This window comes from Xiphophorus maculatus, chromosome 21 (assembly GCF_002775205.1).
Source record: "Xiphophorus maculatus strain JP 163 A chromosome 21, X_maculatus-5.0-male, whole genome shotgun sequence".
NCBI lineage: Eukaryota > Metazoa > Chordata > Actinopteri > Cyprinodontiformes > Poeciliidae > Xiphophorus > Xiphophorus maculatus.
The window spans coordinates 7,388,877-7,410,763 of record NC_036463.1 but is presented as its reverse complement, the minus strand read 5'-3'; the positions used below and the strand labels follow the sequence as shown (position 1 = coordinate 7,410,763).

The 21,887-nt window shown below is 38.8% G+C and overlaps 1 protein-coding gene across 2 annotated transcripts in view; it reads left to right on the top strand.

Annotated features, from left to right (window-relative positions):
• Nucleotides 1-21,887, top strand: part of pou6f2 (POU class 6 homeobox 2) — a 91,307-nt gene that overhangs the window by 10,453 nt on the left and 58,967 nt on the right. For both annotated transcript variants that reach the window (XM_023325984.1, XM_014468610.2), the window contains exons 3-4: nucleotides 9,417-9,514; nucleotides 16,313-16,532. In XM_023325984.1, the coding sequence (XP_023181752.1) occupies nucleotides 9,417-9,514; nucleotides 16,313-16,532 (318 nt within the window). The remainder of the gene's footprint in view (nucleotides 1-9,416; nucleotides 9,515-16,312; nucleotides 16,533-21,887) is intronic.

Here is a 21,887-nt window from a genome sequence, read left to right as displayed (position 1 = left end):
TCCTATTTACAGCAAATATCATTTAAGTAATTTAGAGGGAGGAGCAACAGTGAAGCAGGCATCTCCTAAAAGGCTTACAGCTCTCTAAAGCTAGTCTTCATCACAGCGCCCCACCTTCACTGATGGCTGTAAAAGGATGAGGCTTTATTTGGATTATTATTTACCTCTTTCATCCCTGAGCTAATCAGGTTGACATTGCTTTGGGAACGAGGCGGACGCTCTGTAGCAGATGTGCTCATGTGCAAAGTGTCCGTAGTCCCCTGTGAGGAGGAATACCTAAGCCCTCTTTTCCCATTCTCTTCCTCTATCTTCCCCTCTCCATCATGCCATCCCTCCTTCTTGACCTTTGAATTTGGCATTGCCTCTTCTCACCTACTTACCTCCCTCTGGTCCCTCTTGTGCTTGTGCTGCTTCCAGCTCCACTCCAACATGAAGGGAAGAGACAGGTAAGAGCTGAAGCAGAGTACCCTCCTGTCCGAGAACCTTTAGGTGTTGACCCATGTCTATGAGGGAGAGCTGGAGTGCTTGCATGTAGATTTCCTACTGATCCATCAAAAACTTGCAGGACACTGTTTTCTTTTGTTTTGCATTCAAAATCTTTAACTATCAGAGATGCATATAATTCCTATCATCCTTTTTTCCCTCTCCTGTCCTTTCCCTTCTGTCCTCCTGAGTCTTTCCTCCACTGCTTGAGGCTTAATGATCACCTCAGAAATAGTCACAGAACTGCTGAAGTATAAAATCCTTTCTGTTCAGCATACTCCATGGCACCACCTCCTGTGTAATTCCCTAACTCTGTAATTCCACTTTGAGCCAGAATAATGAATGAGATAGCTTTTTCCTCCCCCTGTAATGTCTACGCCCTTGCGCGGTGAAGAATCAGGTTTTAATGTCGAAGGCCGGTGGGAGATCGCTGTGGCCTCCTCTCCCTCTTGGCCCTGCGTTGCACTCTTAATTAAGGAAATGACAGCTCTCCTAGCACCAGCAGTAGCGCTAATGTAGGTAATAGTGTTACGGGCAAACGCTCAAAAGTCGGTCTCTGGTGATTTTCTATCCCCAGAATCACTATTGACCTATCCCAAGCAGCCTCTCCACCTCAGCCTCTAAACAGAGTATTACTTAGGTCCACAGGGAGCCATCTGACTAAGAGCACCTGGAGTTATTGGCAGCAGATTATGCTCTGTGTTATTGTTAAGGGCTTTGGTGGGGGTAATGAAACCGAGCTAAATCACAGGTGATTTGGGCTCTCTTGCATTCTACAAGGAGTTAAGTAAATCACTTTAAAGCTTGCACTTCATACTTTCTTCTGCTTGTGTGTAACAGTAGGTTGTGGTTTGCCTGGGAGACATGGTTAGACATGGCTCGTCTTTCTCAGTTCTCTGTAATGCCAAATATTTTTTTTTTCCAAATGGTATTAGTAAAATCAATTTTTCAACATTCTGGGACACTAGGTTGTGGTGTATTGATGGAATTACACTTTGTGTGTGGTGTGGTTGTACTCCATCGGAGGGCTTCCTTTACGCTTCAGCGGCTCAATGATACCTGTCAAACATAAACGGTCAGAACCAGAGTGCCCAAACAGCAGACCGCGATCCAGAGCTGAACCCAATTCACAATTTTACACTTTTATAGTGGTCATATTTTACTTAATGTTACAACAAAATATTGATGCTTTGCAACTATGTCATGTTTTAGCACAATGACGGATATCTGAAGTGAGGAAAGGGAACATTTAACAGTGACTGTGATTGTTTTTTCAATATAGCTGTGGCTTCTACCTGATCAAGTCGAGATAATTTGTCTGTGGATGTAACACACCTGGTTGAGGTTCACAGACAACAGTTGTAAATATCTAGCTTAGAAACTGAGCCATATTTTCTCCCTCCTGACGTGTTTGTTGACTTGATCAAATTGACTTTGCCTGAATTTACTCTTTCATTTTATGCAACTTAAAATCGTAAAAAAGACCTGTTTTATTCGCACATGGTAGGTTACATGATGATGGGGCATTTTCTCCATGCTTGCGTATCATTAAACATGCACCATCTCCAAAATGCAATATTATACAGCATCTTACTACTCATCCTTACAAATGAAGTACATGATTGTTGATCTTCTTATGTTGTAAAAAATGTTTGGTGCCAGCCCGCAAATGCACCGAGTTCTGCCAGTCCTTATGATTGCTTCAGCTATTTATCGTTGTCTTCTTTCCTCATCAAAAAATATGAAATAAAATGACTAGTTTTGTTTGTATCCTGGCTTGTTTGTGCAGTCTATGCGCAGCCATGTTTGACAATTGCTACTGTGGAATCAACTAAATATCAACAGTTTGACATGCTTTATAGGGGTTAACGCTTTCTGAAGAGCATGACATCATCTGCAAAGGGTCAATAGCGAAAAGATGCAATATTGAATTCTGCAATGTTGATATTAACTACAATTAAGCCACATTTTGACCCCAAAATTTTCAACATAATGTTCTCATTTTAACTTAGTTTTTGGAATATTTTATTTTGCCAGCAAAGACGCCAGAAAAACCTGGTTGACTTAGCAGTATGAGTCACATTGAATGAATTTTTGTGTGAAACAATAGAAGGAATGTTGGGGAAAGCTATATTTTATTCAAACTGTGGGTGCGGGGGACAATAATATGTTAAATAAGGGGGACAGATCCCCTTCACACTCACTTAATTATTGTGATTCCTATGCTTGATGTGAGCTTTAGCATCTCGGTCAGTTAAATCTGTATCATGTGTGGGGATCAGCAGTGGAGATCCACTTTTATATAAAGATTGTGCACAGATGGCCTTTGAAATATAATACTCATGATTGCAAAGTGCAAATTTGCCTTTGTCGTGCCGCTGCTCCAGGTGTTCCTTCTGCGGCTGGGATGCAAAACAAGTGATGACAAAGGTGCTCACCTCCAGAGTTATCAAAGAGATGTGCACAGTATTCAAAAGCTTACAAAATTTGAGTACACAGAGTCACCCAAACATTGCTGCTTCATGTAATATTACTCCAAAACTTTATCAGACTTTAGGAGTGATGTGGTGGCACAGGGATGAAGCACAACCCACATATGGAGGCCTTAGTCCTTGTTGCGGCCGTCACTGGTTCAAGTCCCGGCCTGATGACCTTTGCCGCATGTCTTCCCCCTCTCTCATTACTCACTTTACTGTCTAGACACTCTCAAATAAAGGGCGCTAGATCCGATAATACCTTAAAAAAGTATAAAACATTATGAAACTTTTAACACTTTGAAGGGCAGACTCAAGCAAGTGTTGGGTTTTTTACCCACTGCAGAATGCTTTAGGATGGAGAACACCATGACGTCTTAAATTAAGTCATCATGAAAGTTTTGACTTTCCTAAAATTGAAACAGATTTTAAAAAAAGGTATTTTTTCTTCAAAATTTTCTAGAATAGTTTAAATGATCAAGCATTGGTATTATTGGGTCTAAAATGTGTTAAGAAAATATCCCCCAAACGATACCACCATCGCCACCATGACCTATTAATGCATTAAATTTTTTTTCAAAGTTGATTTGTCTAATTTTGGTGAATCTATAAAAATTGTAGCTTCAGTTTCTTGTACTTAACAGCTGTCAGTGGCACCTGGTTTGGTCTTCTGCTGCTGTAGCCCATCTGCTTTAGGATTTAACATGTATTGTGTTCAGAAACTGCTGCTCACCAGATATTTTCTCTCGTTTTTTGTACTGTTCTCTATTAATGGTTGTGTTTATCTGAAATTTCTCTAAATCAACAGCACCTTGGACTTTTAATGTTGAAATCATAATTTTATGTGGCCCGTTTTTGCTTAGTGTTAACCTGTAATTATTTCACTCAGCAAACAATTAGTAGTGTAATTAAATTTGATTCTTTAATCCTTTTGAAATTTTAGCATTAGTTTTATGGATTACATTTCAAAAGAGAGAGACAGAAGAGAGAGAGGGGGAAAAAAATGACCGACAGCATCTTAATAGCAAACTCATGCACTCAGCTAGACATTTTCAAAAGGCCCATTATAAAAATGGGGGCCGGCTGTTCAGTGTGAATAGCTCAAATCGTTACCAGGGCTCTCTCTCATACATTTGACAACTTACATAATGCATTTCCACTAAAATAGCTTAAGTGTTAAAGCTTCTTTTATGGGCTAAAATTGATTCATAAATGCACCGAGGCGAAAGCTAACGTGAACACAAAGCTTTCAATAACACCATTTCATACAGACTGTCAATGTACGAGCCGCTGCATTAGTCGAGGTGGCATGCTGATTGCTTTATGAAATCCAGGCTAATTGTTTTGTGCTGCAGTCCTTGGGGCACCCTGCATTAATACAGGCCGAATGAAGTCAAATAAATATAGCTCTTTGCACCCCCCTTTTCATATAAACACACACACACAGATCGCAGAGGCCTTCTGCCCTACGCTGCATTGAAAGTCACTCTCCAGTGGCCACTTTGGTGATCAATGCAAGCGAATTTATTTGGTGGTGGATATTGGCAATATTTCAGTGACATAAGTCACATCAAATTGGACCCCGTGCTCTGCAATAAATATAATTAGATCCCTTACATAAAGGAGTATTTTCGATGGAAATGTCATGTCGCTGTCAGCGGGAGTTTAGATTGACAGCAAGAGAACGATCGTTTTTGACTAGTCAAGGCCAGAACGTATATTTTTAGGCTAAATGGTCTTCAAATCTTTAATGCAAACCTTCTATTTAGGAGCACTTGAGGTGTTTAATCAAAACCTGCGCAGGAAGTAAAAAAATAACGTGTTGAATGTTCTGCTTGAATGTGTTTCCCGTTTTTACTATCTTTTGGCCTCTTCTTTCATATCCCCTCACATCAATATGTCCATTCATTCCATTTTATCCACAGTTTGACCTGTGTACAATCACAGATTCAAAGGAATTTCTTTTAAGCAAAGGTTTGATCAAGAAATATGCTTTTAAGCACCTTTTGAGCGCAACATTAATCTCCATCTAGAAATCCATTAAAGAATCATTCATGCGGTTACTTTTTAAGAAATGAAAAGCTTAACATGCACAAAGATTCTAGTGATAAAAGAGGAATTGAAGACCGACTCCCTGGGTGTTTCTGCAGTCAGCTATTAAAGAAATTACACAAATCCTATGAGGGAATCTGTGCATGAGTATTTATTTATTATCGATTTTTGTCTCCTGTGATAAACATGTTAACGTTACAGATATTTGTGAAGAGATGAAGCCTTCTAAGTTATTGTGAGATGATGTGATGAAAGGCATCAAGCAATCGTTATTCGGTAGGTCTCCCGCTCTGCTTATCAGATAAAATACATTATTAATGAGCAATATCTTAACGAAAGTCATCAGCCTTACTGTTTGGAGCTTATTGATCATTTTATTTTGTCATGTTCTTTTATCATAAGCTGAATTTCCTCATTTGGCTAATTGATTTTGCTATGATGGTAATCTGATAACTCTCCTCCTTTAAAGTCACTCAGTAGGGCTGTTTGGTTTTCTGTTTTTATCACAGTGTGGCGGCTGCATATTTAAGCGATTTTAATATAATCTGAAAGTTGATTTACAGTACAAAAAAAATAAGGGAGGGATAAATAAAATCTTAGAAAACGTAATAAAATCCACTCTCATAGCATCGCATTTTAGCTTTTTGGTTTTGGCTGAAATTAATTTACTTTTCAAAGTACAGTAACATTTCTGTGAAATGGTATTTGCCCCATTACACACTTTTCCTGTTTTTGCTTTTTCTATCACATCTAAATGTGACAGAACAAATTTTAATACTGGCAGAAATAGCCTGAATTAACAAGGACAGTTTGTGAACTATTTTTAACAGAAAAACTATATGAAGTCGTCTCCGATGCGACATGTCAGATGTTTCATGTTTTGTATTTCAGATTTTTTCATCATCTCACCTTTTGATGCTACACTTTACATTAAACAGCCTGCATGCTAATTTTTGTGCTCACTTGTCCTTGGTAATACCCCACATGCTGGCAATCCAACATGTTTATTAGAAGCATAACCAATGTCCTTTCAAGCAGACTAGATCACTCTTAACATACCACACACATCAGGAAAATCAAGATTATCTTTAGAGCCATCCTAATAATCGGAACGTCGGAAGGGAAAAATTGGGTCAAAAATGATCATAATTATCTTTCTGTGTGAACCAGACATAAGTATTGAATCATAAATACTGACCTCAATGGTGTGTGGTGCTATAGATGTTGCTCTGTGTTCTTTTGTGACTTCCAGGATGAGTTGTCGAAACGCTCCTGGAGTAATTTAGACCAACAACTCCAAGGAAAGGTCAGCACCCTTCAGGTTTCCTCTCTTTGTGGATAATGGTTTTCAATGTGATTTGGTAGAGTCACAAAGGCTTTGAGACCCTTTCCACACTGATGGATGCCAGTCACTTTGTTTCTCATCCATTTTTTATTGTCTTAAGATCATCATATTTTATAAACCTGTAATTAAAATAAACCAATAAATATGGTTAATTGCAGTTATTTTTTATATAACTACAAAGGCAAATATATTTTCGTGTTGACCGAGGTTGGTCTGAATAAATAAATGAAAATTGAATTTTGTATTTACTTAGGTTATCTTTGTCTGATTCGATAAACATTTAACTGAAACATTTAAATGCAACAAAAAAACATTTTCAAAAAAATGTTTTCTATCTTTTACTTGATTTAAAGTCTGATATGTTCACATTGATCCTAATTCCAGATACTGAGTGCGCTGGGTGGAGCCATGCAGGCACAAAGTTATCTGTAATGGGTGAAATAATTGGTGAAAAGAGACTGGCTTGTCAAAACAGCAGCAGCGTTGCGAGGCTGATAAGCGGGAGGATGCGGACCTTTATCGAGAAGCAGGGCCATCAAGCCAGAGGTAGAAACCAGCTAGAAAAACCAGGCTTCCCCCTTGGGCTTTCACATCAGCCATCAAATGCGTAAGGTTCATTTGGTAGGTCACATCATTCACCAATTATTTGGATTTTATGCAAAGATGAAATGATTTTAGTTGGCGGAAGGGGGGCTTAAGATGTACCATATAAATATATTTGACATGCAATAAGATCTTGTCGGCTGGACTCTTGAAAAGAAAGTTTTTTGTGAAGAGCTTGAAACCACTGGATGGCCTGTAAAAAAAGAAAGAAAGAAAAGACACAACGAACATTAATTTGCTCTTCTTTTAAAGTTGTGATTTTCCTTTTACTTGATCCTACAGTTGAAATGTAATAAGATTTTTTAAAATTCACTGCCATCTTTGTGTGGCTTAAAGTTTTATGGATATTAAATGCGTTTATACATGTTTATGTGACTTTTTTCTGTAAATATGTTTAATTCTGGACAGTAGTCTTGTAGTGTACTGACACACATCAAAGTTTTGCACAATGATCATCTTTTTGCTTTTGGATTAAGACTGTTGTCACTCTTCCTGTGAATATGCTTTACAGTTATAAATGATAGGAATTCAAGGGTCGCAAATTACAATCCAAAGAGTGAAAGAATGCTTTTTATAGAGAACAACCAAAAGTTTTACTTTAAATTATGTTCTTCATTAACCATTATATAACAGGTTTTCAAACATCCCACAAAATTAGGGCATGGGGGCATTCAATTTTTGACAAAATATCATGGTTATTGTTTATAAAGAAAATAAATTTAAATCTGAATATACAAGTACGGCTCTAGGAAATGCGTTGTATCATTTTCCTGAGTTTTAGGTTTTCCAAAATTCCACTTTTGCAGTTATTTTTCTGAAGTCCACTTTTTTCATTCTAACCAAATTTATTAACCCAAAAATGTGTAATTATAGAGTGAATGGAAAAAATTCAACAAATCAATAGCCAAATAGACCCACCTTCAATGTTATTCAGGTTTCACAAAATGTCATCTTCCTAGAATAATGGGATAAGTAATTTTTTTTCCAGAAGTGATTTTTGTGAGAAAATATAAGAGTTCAGCAGAAAATTGAATGATTTTATAAGCATTTTTCTGTCAAATATTATGTGCAAAACAAAGAATTTTATGTTTTTCATGTTTTATAAAAGAAAACTGTCTTTATAGAAATGTTTTAGAGTTGAACTCGACACCAAAATATGTCTCACAAAGAAACTTGGAAACAATAAACCCTTGTGCAACTGGGACTTCCATAATGATTATTTCTATTTAAAAAAAAACTGTCTCAGAAATCTTAATTGACGTAAATATGTCAGTGTTTCTGTGTTTAGGTGTCATGTCCCTGCAGCCCTCTGTTTGCACTACTAAGGAATATCTGAATTGGCAGACAAAACCTTCAATAAACTCTCTCCCCGCTTCTTCTGATTAAATGCTCAAACGTTCGCAGGCGTGACTTGCTCTTATTTGCTTACTTCTCCATTTTTCTACATATAACTTTTAAGTAGTTATAGATGTAGATGTGGAAGTACATGTATTCCTGTACTTCCACTCAACTCTGCGCTGGAAAAGACATACTGGAACGTTTTCTCCTAACTCATAAATTTGCTAGCTCTGAGCCTTTGCTAAGTCTTGAGTTTTTTTATTTTGTCAGAGGATGTCCGTGTTTGTTTTACCAGATTGAACCCCGTTCACAAGAAGATGAAATTAGGTCTTATTTTCAGAGTTCCAATGTATTTAACATGAAATCCCTCATCTAGCATAAATCAGTTATCAACCACCAAATTCCCTTACATTGTGATGGAAACACTCCTCCTAAAGCCTGTGTGTCTACAGTACAGTGAGGTATCATGTGACGCTGATATCATGTAGGTAGAAGTTTAAGGGTCAAATCAGCCTCTCAGACCTTTTAGAGCAGCCCACGCTGGATGCACTGCTGAGAGATTATGTGAGATAGAGATTGCTATGATAACCAATCATCTGTGGCCTTTATTTTCCCTGCAGCCATCAGCAAGCTTATTATCATGTCCCTGTCTGCTCAGCTCCACTCTGCCCTCATAGCAAACAGGTCTAATTGTGTCTCATAGCTGCAGGCTCAGAGCAGAGGGGGAGCGGTGGGGGGAGTGGGTTTAGATGAGTGATACTCAGCGATGTAAATGGCTGAATAATATGGCCCCAGCGTTTGTGGTGAAGCTCTATCTCTCTGCGGTAATCTAGGCCATCGGGGACCCGCCAGTATGCATCATCCACCATCAATGAGTCTCTCTGCTGGTTGGTAATTTATTCAGTGCTACAGTGGTTATTGATAAAGCACTTAAATACAAATTCCTCCCCTCCTCACCCCCTTCCCTGCTGCCCGCTCTACTCAGCGCTGTAATATCACAGCTTGCTATGTGCTATGTGTTTATCTGCTTACAAAGTCTGTGTTGATCACAGGTTGAATTTTTATGTACGCTCTAATTTGTGCTTTTTCTATGCTGCTCTCTCTCTCTGTCTCCCTTTCAGGAGTTCGTGACGGATCAGTTCAGTCTGACGCCAGCAGCAGTCCGTCTGAGCAGAGTCATCTGGGCCAGTCTCATCCAGGATACCCAATGGGCCCACAGGTGAGCTGGAGAATTTAGACAAGTCAACAGATGAGAATCATCTAAGAATCATTTAATTAAATTGGTGCTGTTAAAGATAAAAATGTGTTTTGGGTTGTTTTTTTTTGTCATTTTTTTAGTGTTGTAAATAAGGATGAGCTATAGGAACTTAAAATGTTATTGTGATATTTTGTGGTACTATTGTAATGATGATACAAATTATAAAAAACTTTGTTCTTTTTTAGTTAACTGCATTTGTGGCGAGTTAAACACAAATAATGTTGTTGCAAAGCGGCGTATTCAGGACGCAGAAAAGAAAAGAAAAGAGAGTTATATCACCAAGCTGCACACAGTAACTGCATTTAATTATATTTTTTAATTTACTGTTATTTATTAATGCTCTTGTGAAATGAATAGTGATGAAAATGATAAAAATAACATTTCCAATAATCAGTTTTCTTTTTTATTTAACAACAGTAATTGAAATTTATGGAAACAATGATAAATTGAAATTCTTATTATGGTGAGAAATTTTTTCTGAAAAATTATAAACAATATGGTAAATGCCCACCTCTTGTTGTAAATGAAAACCATTTAACTTAAATAAAATATATATATATATATATATATATATACTGTATATATATGTTTTTTAAATTTATGTTAAAATCAAGAAGCAAGAAGATGCTTCGTCTGAATCCCTTTTATTACATAATCTAATTTTATTAATATGTCTGTACATAACATTTCAGTAATTATTACAAATTGGGTTTCAGTCACCAGATCATCACATCTGCATAAAGTTAAACCCAAAATTATTGCTATCCCAGTCATATCTAGATTCAAAATTATTTTCATTGGACTGCATGGTGGAGCAGTTGGTAGCTCTGTTAATTTACAGAAAGAAGGTTCTTGGTTTGAATCCCTTCCTCAGGTCTCTCTGCATGGAATTTGCATGTTCTCCCTATGCATGTGCTGCAGGCTCCCTCTGGGTTCTCTGACTTCCTCCCAGAAACCAAAAACACGACTGTTAGTTGGCGTCTCTAAATTGCCCTTAGGTATGATTTTGTGCTTGGTTAATTGTCACATGTGCCTCTATGTTGTCCGGTGATGGTCCGGGGCGTACATCAATTCTGGATTACCAATCAGATTCAAGCCAATACTACTATGATTGTATATTGCCAAAAGTATTTGCACAGAGTAATGTTGGATGCCAAAGTCTGGCTCCCAGTCTGCTTTAGTACATTATACAGAGTCTAGATGAGGACTCTTTGAAGGCCAATCAAGTTCATCCATGGCTTATCCATGACTATTCCCCCGAAGTTAGAAACATGAAATTATCCACCATATCCTGGTGTGCTGCAGCATTAAGACTTCCTTTCACTGGACCTGAAGAGACGAGTTCATCTCCTGAAAAACAGACAAATATCGTCATCCCCTCCTATTATGTTTATTGGGACAGGTTAGGACAGGCCAATGGGCTGTACAAAACATGGTCATTACATTTTTTTTAACAAAATCATTCTTATTTAATGACATTTTAGTCTGCTGAGGTCTTCCTGTTTTGAGCTCCTTACAGGATGAGATGTTTTAGGGCGTCTAGACACTTTAAATCCAAATAACCTGCTGCTGGCCATGCCCCCTTGCTCACGATTTACCTTTGCACATAAACATGGCTGTAAAAGATACGCAATTATACAATCATACATCTTTGAAAAGCAGAAGTGGAGCCTCCTGCACAACCAACAAGAATGGTTTCAGAATGGTAAGTCAACAGCACAACACTTGTCTTTTCCAGCAGGCATTGCATAGCATTAAAGCCAGCTGACCAAATGTCCTGGAAGTCAGCTGGGGTTGCTAAGAGACAGGGTGAGTTTTGCGGTGCCTGCTGATTTGTGACGTTACATTCAGAACATTTTTAAAACAGCTCATTTTCCAAACAACAAAAAACATGAACTTATTGGATTGTTTTGTATTTGTATTGTAAGTGCTTGGGTTGTTTTTAGAAGCAATAGCAACCAAAATGGAAGTACAAAGTAGATCCCTTTTAAGACTTTATAGCAAAGTTAGCTTGATTGCGAACTGCACTTTTCAGAGCCACCTTAAGAGAAAACTTGCAGATTGAATGGGTGAAATTTCTACCAGGTTTCTTTCACGTGTTCTCTTTCCGTTCATGTTGTGTGTGAAACACATAAACACCCTCACTGAATGCTACGTTGTGAACTGTTAAAATATTTAGTCATCATACATCATCTTCAAATGTAATTGAGCTGCGGCGCTAACAAGCTGACAATACAGGCTCTGTCACAACAAGCAGAGAGCAAAGAGCCCGAGCCTGCAGCCTTGTTAATGGCTCAATCAGGCATTGTCCTTTATGATTGGATTTATTGGCCTGGTGCCCTAGCGATGTTTAATGAACATCTATCTCGTTAGTGTTGCTCCATGTCACCAGTCAACACACACTCAAAAAGCATCTCATGTTTTCTTCATACTGTTTAAGAAGTAGATTCTCAATGCTCTCATATTATGCTCAATGAGAGTCAGTTCTCATCAGGACAGAAAAAGAGAAAACACAGGAAAACATCAGAGCTTCTCAGTCTAGCCAGGGATTTTTAAATGTTAAGAAATTCCAACTCAAAGAGCTAATTATATCTTTAAGTTAAAAAAAAAGTGCTTAGAGCTCTTTTTTGATTACATGAATTTGGTCAAAGATGCTGCTTTGGATATAGATAAGAAAAAACAGAAGAGGCAGAGCAGCAGAAGCAAGCAGCAGTTACAGTCTGAGCCTCAGCAGGCGGCTCTCAACAGTCACCATCTAATATATTAATGCTGTCAGTACAGTCTGTGAAGCTAACACTTTTCAGAAACAAAAGCGCTCCGCATGCCATACCCAATTCTCCTGCTCCAGGATCAATATGTTGTGATAGATTCTCGCCCCAGAGCCGGATATTGTTCGAACAACCATTATCTGATGGTAGTTTACCCAACATGAATCTACCTTCTTTCTGTTTCCCAATTGCAGTCAGGATGACAAAAGTCTGCTATCTGTGTGATTATGGGCAATTTCTCAGTGCCAGAGCTGGCAAGCAGATGGAGGGGCCTATTCTCCCCTGATGAGCCAAAAGGCAGGGTAGAACATCCCGTCCAGAGTGGGGCTGCTTCCTCTTCCAGAGCTCAATGCTAACCCAGCCTGTGTGTCCGTGTGACCCCTAGGAGACCACTTCTCAACACTTAGCTGTCAGGTGTGTCAAGCGTTGTGCAGCCGCTTTCCAGCAACACCTACAGAGAGGACAGCAGAGAGTTTTAAGGCCATAAGCCAGAAGGTGGACTGCTTCTATGTCTGGATAAGTGATCCTTTGGGTTCTTCAGCCAATGAGCAAACTGAGAGACAGAACTTTCTACATCTTGTTACATTACAACTACAAACTTCATTGTATTTTGTGGAAGTTTTATGGAATAGACAATCACAAAATAGTGGATATCTATGATAATGCACCACAACATTGGAGATTTGCAGCTCATTTTCTGTTATTAAAAGATAATTTGTGACAAGACATACAGAGGACTCAAACCTATGTGAGAAGGCACTCTGTGATGAAGCTAATCAATGGATCCATCCATCGTCTACAACTGCTTATTCTTGCAGGATTGTGGAGGACTGTCTGCGTCAGAGTTCGACTGCCCAATCACAACTCCCCAAACAAACTGGACTTTCTATGCAAAGATCTAGATTTTAATTAAAGCCGACTAAACAGAGCTGATATGAATGCGCCCTAAAAGATGTAGTGGAATGGTTTAGCAAAGTCAAGAACCAGATGTTTTCCATCCAGTCAGTTTGAGCTATTTTGTTCAGAAAAATGAGCTAAAATTTCTGTCTCCAAATTCAGAGAACTGATAAGGACATACAGCAAAATATCTGTTGCTATAAAGAATTGACTCAAGACAGCTGAATACAAACAGAAGCCAAAGTTTTCAGATTTTAGTATAAATAAACATATAAATTGATGTTTCTGAATGAAACATAGTAATGTGACTAAGTTTAATGAGTATAAATTGTTTGTATTAGTGAGGGTTCAAATTGAAATAATTCTGTTTTGACTCAATTTGTTCTTGTGTCACATCTTGATGAGTGCATTAGCAGTCGCTTCACCTCGTGATCACCTAAACATCAGAGATTTCTGCTGCGCTTTCTGTTGGCAGCTGCCGGCTTCTCCAAAGCTGTCTGTAATGATAAATAAATCAGCGCTGCATCTCATAATTGTCGAATTGTCTTTTAATGTTATTCCCTTCCATCTGTGGCTGTCTTTACTGTCAAGCTGGCCAATCTCATTTTGTTTGATTCACAGATGAAATGGTTGAGGATCCCCTTTGATTGGGTGCAGCGTCTATTTGAGATTAAATTTAGTCACAAAAAAAAGCGAGATTACAAATGTGTCACTCGCCGCCAACAAACGCATCATCTGTTTCCGTCCCTTTGAGGATTCTTTGAGCGCCCGAATTATTAATTCATTTTTTAAAGTTAATGACAAATGCCATTATGTATGCTCTCAGATGCTTCGTATTGTCATTTGTTATGCACTGCTGTTGTATTTCAAAGCAAACGTTGAGGAGGAGGAATACTTTACAGTGTTTGCGAACAATCCTGTCAGCAGCGCTCAACTCCCTTTTTTAACAGCTCCGTATCGCAAACAAGTTTTCATTTGTTTCTGCGGCCTGAGATCTGTTTGCGATCACATAGAGTAGGTGCAAGCACTCTGAAACATGCAAGGTTATCACTGTGACGTGCCTGTCTCCTGGGAGCACCAGTCCTAAGAGCAAAGTGGGTTCTTCTCACCAGCCAGCCTGCTCTGCTTCCTGCACAGGCTGCAGACACGCCATGCAAAACAAAGCAGATAGCTGACAATTGGAGTTAAAGGCTTGTGAACTTTAGTGTGCACGCTGCAACCAGGCGTGTCCTGCAATGTCTTAGGTAGCCTACTTTACCTTGAATGCAATACAAGCTGACATAATGCTTTTATTATTTTATTCCAAACAATTCTATTCTGTGTTTACGCTGGGAGTTTTGTTGAACTTTGCAATATCTCCTGCCTCACGTTGCTTGTACAAATCCATTTGACATGCACAAATGCTGACATAATTTCAAAAAGGTTGCATCGGATTGACTTAAATATGTCATGCCTGTGTAGTTCTGCAGATTTTAACCACTAGTTTAAAGTCCTAATATGTGTGAATGGAAACCTGTTGGTTTGGAGGACATGTTTCAAGTGAGTTTCTGCTGTGAAAAACATAATAAAGAGATGTTTATTTTGTTGAAAACACGAGTATTCCGGCAACAATTCCACTTTAACTTGCATAAATGAACAACTCCAAGAGGACAGAAGACTGATATGTTGTAACCCTCTGCAAAAGAGCAAAGTGTTGCTGCTTCTTTCAAAACCTCTGCCTGTTTCAAGCACGTTATTCTATTTTGCCACTGATTTGTTCAGAGGGAAAAATGATTTTCTCTGAGTCTTTATAAAAGATAAATGCTCAGCCTTCTTACAAAGATGGAGTTCTGTTCTGAAACAGCATTTCACATTATTCGTCTGCTGACATGTGCATCCATCTAAACACATTCACCCAGATCAAGTAACAGATTCTTTATTTGTCTCAGTTCAGCATTTTGAAGTCAGAATTAAGGTAATTTCTCACAAAATGAGTCAGAAACACAGATGCTAAGATTAAATGTCCATTTTCTGTGCACCACTCTTTGTTGCACATGATTTTTATACAGCTAAATTTTCACTTAATCATAATTATCAGCACTAAGAATGAATTTACAGGAAAATACTGAAATGGGAGCGTGGCGGGAAACGGGGGTAAAATTTGGTTTCCTGGTCAAAAACAGGAAAATTTACAGGTATGTACCAGAGCTGATGGGCAAAGAAACTGTTCAATGCTTTTGCAAATTTATATAAAATCATTTTTAATTGAATCTGATGTCATTCATTCATGGATTGTTGAAATAAATGTTTAAGTATATGATGTGTTTTCATTTTTCAATATTATAGGTAACTCAGGAACCAAAATACCCCAAAATATGCAAAATTAGGTTTTGACGCAACGTGATGTATTGTTTTAGACTAAATTGTAACACAATACTTATTTATAGTTGTACCTATATATTCTCAAGGACAAATAAAGAGCCGTATTCCCTTCGTAAAATCAAACATTTGATACATAACGTAAAACATTTTGGACCTTTGAGTGAAAAAATGAGAAGTGTGGGGTTTGTTTTAAACGAGAAATGAGGATACAATTTTTATTATGTTCACATAACAAAAATGACCAGAGAACTCAAAATTTTGATCTTTTCTGATAACACACCATACCTAAACACACTGCAGTGTGGATACTGTTACGTTGCAAAGAGCACTCTAAGTTAGCTATTTTCAGGAGGTGTTATTAACGGGATCAGCACACAAGGTTTAAGAGTGTGTTGTATTTTTTTAAAGGAATCTGTATTTTTTGCCAAAAACATGTCTGCTACTTTGAAAACGAGAGTGGTCTTCAGCAGATAAGAGGGTTAAACATATCATAGCAACGTTTCTGTGTTTTATTGATTTGAGCTTTGTAAATCAATGTCGACAGGTCAAAACTTTGGGAAAAACAGAGATTTGAGAAGTAACTTACCAAAACGCACACTTTTTAAATGTCTGCCTGAGATAAAATGACTTGCAACACATACAGTATATGTATACGTTTAAAAGAAATGCCACCTGTTTTTGTTCATCTGGCGAATTATGGTGAATGTCTGTATGTCCGTGTGGCTTTCTCCAGTCTCTCCTGGTGGCCCAGCAACTGGCCAACGCAGTGGGTGGCGTGATGTCCGGGGCGGCGCCAGGCATGAACCAGCCCATCCTCATCCCTTTCAACGCAGGTGGACACCTCGGCGGACAGCAGGGCCTGGTGCTTTCCCTGCCCACGGCCAACATCCAGAGCCTGGTGGCTGCTGCCGCTGCAGGGGGAATCATGACGCTCCCCCTCCAGAACCTGCAAGGTGAGAGACGGTGCGAGGGGGAGGTAGGAAAGGGGGGGCATCGACAACAACTCAGCCAGTAGATGGGGTCAGAAATAAAAAACACTGGAGTTGAAAATCAATTTTCTTCATGGCTGCAAAACTGACAAATGCTTTTTTTTTTATTCTACATGAAGATTCAGCGAGCACAGACATTAAAAAAAGTAGCAACAGACACAACAAATAACTGTTTTGACTAAGACTTGTGTGTTTATTTTCTGACATGGGAACTTTTTTTTACACAATGCTTTTCAGTGGTCCTGAGCAGGTAAGAAACTTGATGGATTTGTATCCCAAAAAGCAGCCATCCTGAAATTGCCTCAAGGTATAACCATATTAATTACAGGTCAGCGTTTTGCAGTGCAGTGCAGAAGCACTTTATGCCTCTTTCCTGTGCATAAGAGTGCACCCTACTTCACTTTTTTATCTTTTTTCCACCTCATCTGTCCATCCACATGGCTGTACTTATCCTTACATTTTAAACTTTAATGCCCGAGTGTTCTCTTTTGATCATAGTTGTAAATGGTTTTCATTTTAATGTTTAAAACATTGTCTCTTTTATACCATTAGATTGAGGGATGGCTGGGGAAACTGTCACTCATGAATCTTAGATGAGAGGAGCAGCACTAATGTAAAAAATTGTAAACTGGTGTGTTTTTAGGATGCCGATTACAATAATGCCAGTGCAGCACAAAGTGCAGGGAATGCTGCTATCATGTGGGGAAATGGATGGGCAGATGCCCTTAGTGAGGAAATGTGGAGCGAGAAGCCTAATGGACACAAACATGCATAAATAACAACAGCCATCGCTGTGGGCAGAGCTTTTAATAAACCTGCATCTACCCAACAAGCCCTTCAATGTATCCATCAGCAATGGACGATAATGGGCCCAGCAGGCTAGTCTGACTCGCACGTCAACACATCTTCGCTCTTGTCCACGAGGGACGACCCAGAGGCTTTGGCGATCTGATGAACTGATCGACAAACACATCGTCGGGGTGTCAGAACTCCATAACAAACGCCTCTCTGTCAGCGAGGAGCAAACCAGAAGAGATTCTGAACCCAGCGTCCCGATGAAATTCTTCAGCCAGAAGAGATGGAGGGAAGAAAATTTTTGTGGAGAAATGCCTTTGTGGCAGATCTTTTTTTTAAGCGAGTGGACTGACAGACCGCCTGTTCGCACGTCCTCCTATCTGAAGGGGATGCATTGAAGGGACCTCCGTGGAGAGAAAGTGACACAAGTCACGGGTGAAGCTAAATGTCTTGACTGTGTCCGGGGCCCCCTGGCCATGAGGCGCTCCTTCACTCTCCCCTGTCTGAGTTCATCACAGCTCCGCTGAATGAGGCCTGCTGGCACAGCACCTCTGTCAGACAACTGCGGCTCTGGCCTCTGCCCCGGTGTCCCCCCCTTCCCTCTACTCAGCCGCTTCAGGGCTCCAGGCCTGATTAATCACACATATAATACAGCGCTGCACTGTCGCCAGGGAGCAGTCAGCTCATTTCACGACTTCCGAAGCAAGTGTGCTTTACAGCATTTACACGCTGCTTTCTAATTAGCGTCAGATCAGACACGAGACAGCAGCCAGGCACAATAATGAGGCACTGGGAGGAGTCCAGTCAATGTCTGTGTTTAAATGTAATGAGGCAGTTAATGACCAGCTAATAAGGTTGTTTGTCTCACAGAGTGGGCGGTTTATGTTGGGGGAACGGTATGCATCAGAGCCTGCATGTTGGTGGTTTGGAGCTTCAAGCTGGGAGAAAGCAGACAAAAATTAAGTTTCACTGTTAAGTAAAATTGTCATAATGATACTTTAAGTCGGACCCAAATGAAGAAAAACTCACAAGGGTATTGATGGAGTCGAACAACAAGGAAAAACCGAATAATATAGTAATAGAGTGCAATGGAAGGAGCCAGTAAAGAAGAATGAAAGGAGCTTTATATTTAGATGTGGGATTTTAGCCCATTTATTTTTACACAATTAATCACTTATTTTCAGATTCTGAAGTTCTTTATTGCATATTTCTGGCATAATGGTAAATCTGGTGCACAAGATATGTCTGCTTCTATGGTGGAGTATTTGGGCCCTGCTAAGAAAAATTTTTAAAAAATAGTACGAGAATAAACTCATACTGTCATGATTTTATTCTCATAATAAGTAACAAAGTCATAAATAGTATTATAACTTTATTCATAATAATATGACTTTGTTCTCGTAACATTATGACTGTTCTCATAATAACATTTTTAAAATATTCTTATTGTGGCCCTAATACTCCATCCTACCATGGTTTTGGCCCATTGGGAATTAATTATTGCTTCAAAAAACAGAGAAGACCAGTAATAAAATTTTTAATAATTTTAGCCTGGTACCAGATATGGTGGACGAACCAAATTTCTATCATTTTATTTCACTGCAGTTGCAGGCCTCACAAAATCAGTCCAAGGGCCACAGATGGCCCCCAAACCTCACTTTGGACACCCCTGGTTTAGGAGGAGGATAATGTATATGCAGGTTTTCAGTTGTGCATATTCTCCATTCGTCTCCACAGCTTTATCACTGGCCTGTCTGCTGTGTTCCTTGGTCTTCATGATGCAGTTTGTTCAATAGTGTTCTCTAACAAATCTCTCAAGCATTCACAGAACATCTAGATTTATATCACAGTGGACTTTATTTACTAATTAGGTGACTTCTGAAGACATTATGTTGCATTAGATTTTTAAGGCTGTCATTGTAAAGGGAGGCTAAGTACAAACTCACAGCACACTTATCAGATTTATTCTGTATAAAACAGAACATTTCGATACAGCTCAGCGGGTAAACTCTAATCATAAAAAGAAAAATGGAGGTTTGGTCACGTGTTCCGATCATGTTTATCAAAGTTGGTTCTGTGAGATCTGATGTTGACAGCAGCGAACCAGCTGGTCCACTGCGAGCTTTAAGAGGGCAGCCCTCTCAGACTGTGATGAATAACTATCACTGTAATGGGGTTGTGCTGTAGAGTTGGAGCAGTTGCTTAAATAAAACTGAGCAGCATCTTGTGGCAGACTCAGTAAACACAGGCACCAGTGTAACTGGTTATTTGTCAAAATGATTTATGCCTGCAAACATGCAGTAAAAACAAATTCCCAATGAAACTAAACAAAGGGGAAAGTTATCTTTTGTGACAGAGTGCACACAATTCTAGCTGACTTCACAGAGGCAAAACTAGGTTGGGTCATGCTGGAGGTCTAGAAATGTGACGGCAGATGAGAATAAAATCATATTTGATTTTTATAAATTCAGAGTTAAGTGTGTTCGACACATACAGACTAAACATTCTGGGATATTTGTTGTTCTTTGCTAGGCAAAGTTTTTGCTGCATTTTAAATAGGCATTCGTTCTGCTTGATCTTATAACAAGCAAAGTGTGATTACCATACTTGTAAAACTAGCAGTATCAAACTATTGTACATGTAATCCACAATGGAAGCAAGCAGAACAAAGTCATCTGTCTGCTCCTCTCCTCCACGACTCACTCAAAGGTAATTCAAGGAGCTGCTTTACTGGAGTGCTTTCATATTAATAAGCACATCCCATCTCATTTGCTGTGAGCAGAAAGCCAGGCAGCACATCACATCACAGAGCTAAGTTCTAATGGTGAGGTGAGAGCATTGTTCCTCTGTACTCGTCCACAGGAAACACAAAACAGCACTCAGGCTCCCTCACGGAGGTCGGCTTCCCACTCACCTGCAGTAATGAGACGCCGTGTCAGTGCCAATCAAAGGAGCGTATGTCGTTTGGATGAAAATGCTCAACGGTGTCGCTCGCTGCTTTTGGGATCGGCATGATACAAATTAGGGAAATCACTCTGCTCATTACACCACCAAAGGGTAGGCTCCTGGGGGAAAAGCCAAATGTTTCCACACTAGTTAGACATGTCAGACTGGATCCCTTCTGCCTCAGCTGATTGCTGCTCCTTTAAGAGGTAAGCTCAACAGGCCGGGCCTCTGACTTAACCTCTGTCTGCTGAGAGAAACCCACTGTGTCCCTTCACTCTTTACATTTTCTGAGCCACAGAATATCAGACATTCTTCCTATGTTTCCTGCTGCCACTCAAACTGACAGCATGTTTTACTTCATTTTGAGGAATAGAAAAGATCTTAGCTACACCCCAGCTATTTTTAATTAATGTTATTTATGTAGTTTAAAACAGAAAAGTGTGATTCTAAACACTGACTAAGAATCCATAGCAACATGCCAGGGGGTTGTTTCATACCTGCAAACAATAATTTATATTCTACTCACAGTCCACCAGAAGAAAGTGAGGTTGTATGACTTCAACTAATAACATCTTTAGGAGGGAGGTCACTTAAATTGGCAGCATATTCTAAAATCAACTTTTTTTCTCTTATCTAAAGAAACATTGTGATGATGTGCAGAACCTAAGTGTCAGAAAGCACAGTAGCTCTCCAGTTATCACGAATTTATGTCAATAAGATATTCAGCCAATTTCCTAATGTCGTTGAGCCTTCTGTTTATAAAGAACATACTACTCCACACTCCAGTTCATAGTATTGTGGAGAAAAGGTGGTTGGTAGATTAAAGGGTCAGATTTTGACTTGTTTGCTGAAGCCATCCCCACTTTTGCTATTCATTATGATTTTGCACATGCATTGTGCCCAAAACATAGGTAGAAAGATAGTCCATAAATCTATTTTTAAATGACGGCACAGGCTTAGCTATTAATTTTTTTTGTATTTTCCAAAGTAGTTCATCAAATTAAAAAAAATTGTAAAAGATCTACAGTTTATCCTACAATTCATAATATATTCCCACAGGGAGCACTCCTTGTCATAAGAAATATACAAAATTGCAATATTCTTAGATTACAGATTTATGAAAAGCAAAATGTTGACTTTCCTATTGAGCGTGATTGCAACACCTACACCAAAAATAATAAAAACTAATAAGACATGCTGTGTCCAAAAGTATTAAACTGATCAGACTGAGCATCAAGATTTTCTTTTTTTTTTTTATTAAAAGGATTTACTTTAGGGTAAAATAAAGTTTCAGATGCAAGGATGGTATTTCACACATTATTGTTCTTTTAGACTGAGCAGTCAATGAAAATCCTATTTAGTCTTGATAGTAAAAAATGTTTTGGGAATAACTGAGCTTGAACAACGATCTGGTCTTACACACTGAAAATAATTACTTGTGTGTTTCAAGAGAAAATGTATTTATTTTTTTAAACAAAACTTGTGTATTATAGAACCTGGGAATGCATGTGCAAAATGTCCATGTTAGTGTGGTCAAGCAGTTAATGTGGGCTCAGTCTGCACTTTTTTACCCTAGCA